Source organism: Nicotiana sylvestris, chromosome 1, assembly GCF_000393655.2.
Source record: "Nicotiana sylvestris chromosome 1, ASM39365v2, whole genome shotgun sequence".
NCBI lineage: Eukaryota > Viridiplantae > Streptophyta > Magnoliopsida > Solanales > Solanaceae > Nicotiana > Nicotiana sylvestris.
Window position 1 is genome coordinate 153,571,654 of NC_091057.1, and position 9,540 is coordinate 153,581,193.

Consider the following 9,540-nt stretch of genomic DNA (forward strand, 5'->3'; position numbering starts at 1 on the left):
GTAATATATGTTTTTTATAACAGCAATTCGCTATAACATCAAAAAATATTCGGAACAAACAAGGTTGTTATAGAGAGATTTCACTATACTTTGACTCATTAACTTCCCTCCTTCAAGAAATTATTATTGAGAAAAACATGTTCAAAGAACCAAATTAGAAATTTTATTTAGCAAAGTATTGTCTTGATTTAGGCATATTTGTATGGTCAAGTTCATTAGTACAAAATTTCCATAGAAAGATTGACATGACCAGAACAATTCAAAAATGCGGACTCAATAATTTTCATTTTTTAACTTAAAAAGGATAAACATTTAAGAGAAGTTAGTTAATTTTGTAGAATTATGTAATAGTGGGCCCATTGGATAGAAATAAGTCTTGGGCTTATTGGGCTGTTATTGGTGGGCTTACTTGTCGGTGGAATCTGACAATGATAGCTTACACAAAGATCTCTCTCTTTCTACTTCTTCTTTGTTAGACTTTAAAGTCAAGACTTATCACAGACCAATTAACCAACCACCACCAATTTCTCAATCTCTCTCGATTTCTCTTTGACTCAGTAAGCTTTTCGTAGAAGTTCAAGTTGTGTTAAAAAGCTAGAAAATTTTAAGGGGTTTGAAGTAGAGAATTTCTGAAGGAAAATGGAGGCACAGTTTATAGCAAGATATCATAGTCATCAACCTAGTGACCATCAGTGTTCTTCTTCTATTGTTAAGCACATCAAAGCACCAGTTGATATTGTAAATATCATCTCTTTATTCCTAATATGTCTGTAAAAGTTATGAATTTTTGCTTGTTGTTGATGTTTTAATCTCTATTCTTTTTTCCTCGTATTCTCTTGAATTCTGGTTAATCTTGCTTTTGCAATATGTTAAGAGTCTTTTCTCTTAATTTTTTTTTTGGGTTCTTTAGTATCTCTTATGGAGATTTTTATCAATATCGTGACTGTGGTGATTTTTTTTAATTTGTTTATAGTTATAGTAAATTGGGTATTTCTAGTTTGTTATCAAGCTGATATCTTTTGTTTAATCTTCTCTTTTTTTATGGGGATACCAATTTTTGGTACGTTTTTGCTTTTGTTGTAGAAGAGTTGAGTTACTCATAAAAGGTGTGTCTATTTGTGGAAAGTTTGTAACCAAAAAAAATGTGTTTGGTAAGGTTTCTTCAAAATGTTTGTAGAAAGTCTTATATAAAGTCTTTCTTGGTTGAGGCAGTTTTCTGTAAAAAATAAAAACAACAACTGAAGAAACAATTATAATGAGGAAAAAAAACAATTATAAAGGCAAGAAAGAAAACATAAGGCTTTTGTTGTATAAACTTTGTATATATATATACATTCTGTATGTTATATACAAAAATTATACAAATTTTATACACTTTTTCGGCTAGCAGACGTAAATAGTTACTGGTGCGGGCTAAAAGTGATAATACCCTTTTATCATATGCTATATGTTGAGTTTCTCTATTTTTGCATTTGAGTTTTAAAGTCTGACTTTTATGGTTGTTGATTTACTTGTAGGTTTGGTCACTAGTGAGGAGATTCGATCAGCCTCAGAAGTATAAGCCATTTGTTAGTAGGTGTACTGTGAAGGGTGATCTTAGGATTGGAAGTGTTAGAGAGGTGAATGTTAAGTCAGGTCTTCCAGCAACCACCAGCACTGAAAGATTGGAACTTCTTGATGACGAAGAGCACATTCTTGGCATTAGAATCGTCGGTGGTGATCACAGGCTAAAGGTAGGTGTTTTCTCTACAAGCATAATCTAGTTTTGTTGATTATGAAGGTGAGGATTAGCTCAATTTCACTTGCTTTTTAGAAGTATCCTACATTAAAATAGTTTCCTTGTTACTCTCCACTTCTGCAAGAAGCTGAGGTGGGGTTGAGTAGCGCGTATCCAGCATATGAGCAGAGTAATGCATGCTCGGACCCAAGTAGGTAAAAGATCAGTTCTTGGAATGTTGTCTATTCCACCAATTCGGATCTTAACAAGATCTTTAAAACTTGTGAATAGAAATGCTTGGTTTTTAGGTTATAGATATGGAATGAATTGGTACTAAGTGTTTTAACTTTGTGAATGTCTATTCTGGGATCTTTCATTATCATTAAGTGGTTTTAACTGATACTGTTGGATTTTGCATTTGTTACTGCTGATATTTGATTTACTAGAATAATAAGTAATTTAGTCGTAGGAGGAATCTTCGTTTAAATTTAAATTTAATTGGATAAGTTACTTAAGATATTTTAGGTTTTTGAATATTTATTATGCATATTTTTTGCAAATTCTGTTTTAAGTTCTATTTAAAGCCCTCTTGGTTAATAAAATTTATTTAGAGACATTTTCAATCAATATTTTTAATATTTTTGCTGCCCCACCTATTAAAATCCAACAGTTACACTTATGGATAAGATGTGTTGATAAAAAATTTCACACATCTACCAATCAACTAATGGAGTCATTAAACTAATCTTTTGTTTTTTGCATCTTATCAGCATTGATATGGTGGGTTTTGTTATTAGTTGCTGTGTCTGCCGTAGTGTCAAATGTCCTGTAATGTTTGGTAATTTGCATCCGACATTGCTCATTTCAGCTTGTCGTCCACTTTCATTTTGCAACAAGAAGTTGCAAAATCTTAGTGCGCGTCTTTTCTTAATTAAGCTGCCTGCTATACCTGTCTTAATACGAAGCATACTAACCTGGTGTTATACTCTTATCAACTTCTGCAGAACTATTCTTCAGTTATTACAGTCCATCCAGAGATACTTGACGGTACACCAGGAACACTGGTGATTGAGTCATTTATGGTGGATGTGCCTGAAGGGAACACTCAAGAGGAGACCTGCTACTTTGTGAAGGCACTAATCAATTGCAACCTGAAATCACTTGCTGATGTCTCAGATAGAATGTCAATGCCAGTGGAGGTCTTCCCATCAGCGTAAACTGGCCGTCCGTCTAGTAACCAGATCAAGACATGAAAGAATTTTCAGTCTCTTTGAAATTGCTTCTGCTTGTAATCCATCTCGACTTCTATGCATAAATGGGGTTTGTACCCTGTCGTCGTACTAGTTTTATCTATGGAGGTTTTGGTTTTTCCTCTACTATCTTCTTTCGCTGTTCTTAAGGTGGTGCTGAGGCTCTTTTCATATCTGTAAATACTTCTGTAGGGAAAGTGTTGCTCGTAGAAATGTTTTGATCTGGCAAATGCAACTTTTAGCTTGCATAAATTATGGACAGAATGTTTCTATTGCAGCTTGTTTCCAGAGCTTTGTATATAAGTGTAGTTTCCTTTATTATTGTCTATGTTTGCTTTGAGTCTCAGACTTTCACTGTTATTTCAGACTTTTGTGGTATAAACTAGCCTTCCTCAGTGAAACCATATCTGCTAACAAATACTCCTATTAGCTTATATGTTTCTGTTCTAAGGAACTTTAACTTCTTACCATCTTAAATCTCGCAATGGATGATCCTCCCTTGTGTGTCGTAATCTTTCATATGCTTTGATACCACGTAACAAATACTTCCTGAAACCAAACCTACCATCCCCGCAAGTCACATAACAACAAATACACATACGGGAAACATCAAATAGGGGATAGAGCCAACGAGGCTCGATTACTCAAAACGACCGGCCGGGTCCCCCACCCACCCTGGGCGGGGCGCCGGGTTCCCCCACCCACCCCGGGCGGGGCGCGATAGCAATAATAACATATAAATCAGAACAAAAAGAGTATATTCACCAATGGGGTTAAGAAAAAAGTCAGCTTTGGACCCATAGTGTCAATAGGACATTTGCCTTGTCAAAGCAAATGTTTTTTGTTGGATGATTGTGTGAAGTTTAGAATAAGATAAAGTTGGAAGATAAGTTTGTATTCAGTTAATTTCTCAAGTTGAGGGATGCTGGCTGGTTTTCCAAGTAGAAGACCATATGTCAGTTCAACCAACTTTCACCTGCAAATCCTATAGTGTAGTATTCTCTGATGTACTGTTAGCTCTATCTTTTCATTGAATTGCCTTGAAGTGATTATTTTGTGCTGATTTTTCATAATATACTAAAAATTAGCAAAAAACTACATGTACCTGAATTGGATATTTACATGCACGTATCAAGTACATATGCATAACCAGAGTCCATGTCACATATGTACCTTGTCTGAGCTATAGTAAGCTAATTGTGTAAATTTAGGACAACATCTCTTTCAATTTCGTAGTCATTACTTTCCAGTCTACTGTCAACTTCTCTCCGATCTCAAAAAGAGATATTTTCCCGCAATTGCAAGGCGTTGAGCTCTAGCATTTGAGCTGAGTTTGATTATGACAGATGAATTGGGTCTTGAGGATAATACAACAGCTTAATGAAAGGTTGATGGGAAAGAGACATTAAGGAGGACTTTTGTTCCCAGACTTGTAGGGAATTACAATAGAGGAAACTGGAACACACTATTAAAAAGAGTAGTTTTCAACCATTTCTTTTATCTCTTATCTTGTTCCTATCTATCACAGACGGTTGTCAAATTGGCATAGGCTGTCTTCCTTTGCAATAAGAATAGACAGTTCAAAGTGTGGAAAATTTGGCATCAGTGCTATTTTTTTCTACGCGGGACTTCATTTATATATCTTGTATGAATGTTGAGGACACCCTTATCTATGCAAGCTCAATAATCATAGTCTCCGATATTAGACGGAATGAGACTAGATACTTGCATTAGGTTTTTTCACCACAAGCTTAACGTTTATAGTATTAATCAAATAGAAGGCTCATTCATAGATCAGCATATAGCTTTTAATTCAATTCAATCCAAGATGAGGAACCGAGTTCTTCTTACCATTGTTGGCACGAAGAATACCTCTCAAAGGGGAACAATCAGATTCGATTTTTGGGACTGAGATATTAGTAGATTAGCTACACTCACTTAACCTAAAAAAGGCCAGCCTGAGAAAACCTTCCTAAGCTGATAGGAGAACTTCAGTCACTAAATTTTAAGTAGAGAAAATCTTTCCTCTGATTGCTTGAACGCGAAAGGTCAAATTGAGGAGAAAATATCATAGGTAAAGAAGATAAATTGATGGCCAAAGAGTGGATGTAACTACAATCATCTATGTTTATCACAGTTAATTCTCAACAGTTGGACTTGGATTTAGAAAAATATCTCAAATTTTTTGTGTGCTTAATTCAAAACCATCCATCCTGGTTACTTTGTCAAACACAACACTAATAACAACAACAAACACACCCAGTGTAATCACATGGGGAGAGTAATGTATATGCACCTTACCCCTACCTTGAGAAAGTAGAGAGGCTGTTTCTAATAGACCCTCGGCTCAAGAAAAGATGGAGAAAAAAAGGAAGCATTAGCAAAAGGCAGTAATATCAGCAGAAATGATAGAAAGAAAAAAGAAAATCTAATCCATGAATAGGAAAAACAAAGGATAATCAGGCCTTACCATTCACCAAAAGCTGCATTCTGATTGAGGATGCAAGGCTTCCAAAGACGGTGAATTATCCGAATTTCTTTTCAGGAAGGGGAATCCAGGGAATCATTCTAGGCTCGTAAAGATTAATGGTTAATATAGAGTTTAACTGCTAAATAGATCACGTGATGTTACATTAGTTTTCCCCTTCTCCTTTGAGATCTCTTAATAGTGTTTTGGTTAAGTAACCTGTTTTCTTAACCCTTCTACTGTTACATATCTCAATAGAGTTAGAGACATTGTTTCTCTCCTTATGTGCCAGATAGCTGCAGCCCTGCAACTTTAGATTTAACCTTATGAGATATATTGACGAACAATTTAATTAACGAACTAGGTTTGAATAGTTTCTTACAAAAACGAGAGATTATTTATAAAATCTTCCCTGAAAAATAAAACATAGACAAGGAAAGAAACTAAACAATGATCTGAAAAAAAAAACAGCAATGAGTTCCTTTCTTCTTTATCTCTAATCTCTCTTCTATCCCTTCTCTTTCTTTTAACCAAACATGGTGTGAAGAAAGAAATCTGAAAAGTTATTTCTCAGTTTTCCATAAACAGAGTGCACAGTTTGCTCAATTTTGCCTCCAAACAGTGCTGACTTTTGCTCAGAATCAAGGGTCGTCGTGCGACTTGTATAGTTTGATAGTTTAAAGAGTTACTGATCACTAAGATCTCTTAGGTAGATGCTACAAGTTTGTTAATAAATGAGTGAAGAACAAAATATGGACAAATAATACTGGAGTCATCATACCAAAACGATTATGTACTTGCTCTAAATAGAACTACTGAATCAAACTTTTTTTTGCAATAGATTGAACCGTGACCAAGCTTTCCGGCTAGGAGATATAATAACGCTTAAACTGATTCCAAGTATCACTGTATTCATATGTCAAACATCTATGAAATGTCACAAAAAATACCATGTACAAAACTGCTATGACACAAGATCTGTTTTCTGTTTTAAGAGAAAAAGATGCTAGTCGTACCTCTACCAGAAGTCACAGCAAGAACATTTACCATCCTTAAAGTGGTGAAAGCGGACGCCATCTTTTAGGAAAATCTCTCGCCTCCTCAGCAATGACATGTATTTTGCAACGGTATGACAGTCTGAACATATTCTTGTATTATTGATCACCCTAATAGGTGCAGGACTTGTGGTCCTGATTAATCCATATGTAATTGCCAGTTTCTCAGTGTGAGCAAGTAGCACCTTTTCTTTCTCCACTTCAGCAATGTTCTGACAAACACATTTAGTATCAGGTGCATATCCCAACTTCTTCATCTCAGAGATTAACTTGTACAGTTCAAAGTATATCTCTCCTTCTTCTTGATGAGTTTTTCCTGCTGTAGAAAAGATGTGAATCCTCTGATTGACTTGTACCCAACTCCATACCGGTCCGATTTTCACTCCCATTGCTTCCATCTTGTCCCTGATACGGTCAACATCCTTCCATCGGTTTGAAAGTGCATAGAGGTTCATCATTAAGGCATAGTTAGCTGCATTATATGGTTCTAACTCGAAAAGGTATTCTGCTGCAATCTCTCCAAGCTCCACGTTTCCATGGATCCGACATGATGTAAGAAGAGCACCCCAAACAGCAGCATTTGGCTCCATCGGCATTGACTGAATAAAATCCAATGCTTCATCAAGGTAACCGGCTCTTCCCAGTATATCAACCATGCAAGAGTAATGCTCAATTGTGGGGATAACTCCAAAATCTGTCTTCATATGATCAAAATATTTCCAACCTTTATCGAGCAAGCCTGAATGTTTACAACTAGATAGAAGAGCTATAAAAGTTATTGCATCTGGTTGGACGTTTGCTTCTCTCATTTTATCAAAGACTGAAATTGCCTCTGTACTAAGGCCGTATATGGCAAATCCGGTGATCATGGAATTCCAAGAAGCTAAGGTTTTATCCTCAAGCTTTTGAAAAACCTTCTTGGCATTTTCTAAGTTCCCACACTTACTGTACATGTCTATGAGAGCCGTAGATACATACACATCATCCATAAAATCATTTCGTATGCACAGGCAATGTATCTCTTTCCCAATATATAACAAAGAGAGACCTGCACATGCTTGAAGTAAGCTTGAAATTGTAACTGAGTTTACTTTGATACCTTCATCCTGCATCTGAATTAAAAATTCAAATGCTTCTCTAAAATATCCTTGCTGTGAACAACCTGATATTAAAGAGGTCCATGAAACGACATTAGGAGACATGCCACAACTTTTGATCCTTCTAATCATACCCAAAGCTTCCTTAATGCAGCTAGACGTTGAATAACCGGAAACCATGCTATTGTATGTCACTATATCTGGTTTAATCCCTTCTTCCTTCATCTGATTTAAAAGATTACTAGCTTTTTCAAAATGTCCCTTGCAGGAATAACCAGAAATTAATGAATTCCAAGCACAAATATTTCTGTTTGTCATACAATCGAAAACAGCTTGAGCAGATGTCAAATCATCATTCTTCACATACATATCTACTAGTGAAGTTGCAACATGCAGGTCATAGTCAAGTCCATTTCTTATAACATGGCAATGGATCTCTTTACCATTACTCAAATAGCCTAATTCGGTCACTGCTTGAAGAACACTGGTTATAGAGTTGCGATTTGGCTGATAACCAGCACTCTGCATTCTCCTCAGAATCGCCAAAACCTCTCGATATGATCCATGAAGAAAATGACCAGATAAAAGGCAGTTCCAGGTTATTATGTCCGGTTTTATGTTGGAAGTTATCATTTCATGAAATAGCTCCAAAGCATCATCAAGGTAACCAAGTGCAATATACCCCGAGATAATACTATTCCAACAAGGCAGATTACGATTATCTGTTAAATCAAAAACTACTCTAGCAAGTTTGATATTGTCATTTTTCACATACATGTTGATCAGTGCAGTACGTATCAGTATATTCGATTCTAAGTCATATCGGATAACATACCCGTGAATCTGTTTTCCTTCATCAAGAGCACCCAATTTCCCACATGCTTGCAAAACTTTGGAAATGGTTAAGCTGTTGGCCTTAACAAGTAAAGCCTGCATTTCACAAAACAATTGTAGACCTTCTGCCCATTTCTCATCCCTTAAATTAACCAAAATTGCTTCATTCCACAATAAAGAGTCATGGATTAATGCTTCTTTAAACACCTTATTAGCACTCTCTGTCCCACAACATCTCCCATAAAAATTCATCAGCGCACATTGTGTATAGACATCTAAATTAAAACCTTTCTTGATCAAACAAGCATGGACTTCCAATCCTAGCCACATGTCTCTTAACTTTGAACAGATTTTCAAGACAAAAGCTAGAATTTCAGTGTTAAAGTTCACTCCTTTACTATGTAACTCACTGAAAACTTCAAGAATTTCACATGGATTTCCACCGAAATAACTGAATTCTTCAAGGAAAGAATTCCAGTACAAATAGTTCTCTGCAAACCCCACAAAGAATAACACTGCAGCAGATTGAAAATCACCAAATTCCAAGTAAGCTGAGATAAAAGACTGCATATTTCTCTTTGAATCCCATACACTAGATAATTTTATCATCTTGGCATGCATTGCTCTAACTGAATTTAGTGAGTGGAACTCTTTTTCATAATCAAATTGCAATGAAGAAAGTGGAGAAGGTGAAGTTGAGGGTGAAGTTTCAGAAAGTGTTTCTGCTACATTTACAAGGCCAAAATTTGTGGAATATCTTCTGGGTTGCTTTTGGGTGAATGGCTGATGTGAAGAAATGAAGTGGTACAATGGAGTAGCAGCCTCCATTGTGGCTTTTGAGCTTGAAGAAAATTATGGCATCCACTCAAAGTAGTTAATTGTGAAATAATGACAGTTAAAACAGTAGGATTTGGAGGGCTCTAATAAAAGCTGGAGTACTAACTAGAAGGAAAAATCAGAAAGGGAAATAAATAATTAAGTCTGAAAATCAAGAATCTTTAGTGGATAAGGTTATCTTGTGTCCATTTTATAGATAAGCCACTGTGCAATACTATGGTCCCTCCATACCCTAAAACGTATTATAAGTAAAGATTCAGCAACTGAGATAGAGCCACCAAAA

At 35.8% G+C, this 9,540-nt stretch overlaps 2 protein-coding genes across 3 annotated transcripts; one reads left to right on the forward strand and one right to left on the reverse strand.

Moving 5' to 3' along the window:
* The first annotated feature begins 401 nt into the window (after nt 1-401).
* LOC104210002 (abscisic acid receptor PYL3-like) lies at nt 402-3,285 on the forward strand. The gene is made up of 3 exons (XM_009758791.2): nt 402-738; nt 1,518-1,733; nt 2,722-3,285. The coding sequence occupies exons 1-3, from the start codon at nt 640-642 to the stop codon at nt 2,932-2,934; spliced, it is 528 nt and encodes a 175-aa protein (XP_009757093.1). The 5' UTR covers nt 402-639; the 3' UTR covers nt 2,935-3,285.
* Nucleotides 3,286-5,592: 2,307 nt separating this feature from the next.
* On the reverse strand, nt 5,593-9,459 carry LOC104210003 (pentatricopeptide repeat-containing protein At4g01030, mitochondrial). Of its 2 annotated transcripts, none has more exons than XM_009758793.2 (2): nt 6,451-9,459; nt 5,593-5,738 (listed from the first exon to the last, which is right to left on the reverse strand). In XM_009758793.2, exon 1 carries the CDS (start codon nt 9,246-9,248, stop codon nt 6,453-6,455), a length of 2,796 nt encoding a protein of 931 aa, XP_009757095.1. In that variant the 5' UTR covers nt 9,249-9,459; the 3' UTR covers nt 5,593-5,738; nt 6,451-6,452. The 2 variants fall into 2 exon arrangements, with proteins under 2 accessions (XP_009757095.1, XP_009757094.1); XM_009758792.2 differs by having other exon boundaries at nt 5,593-5,744.
* Nucleotides 9,460-9,540: the final 81 nt, after the last annotated feature.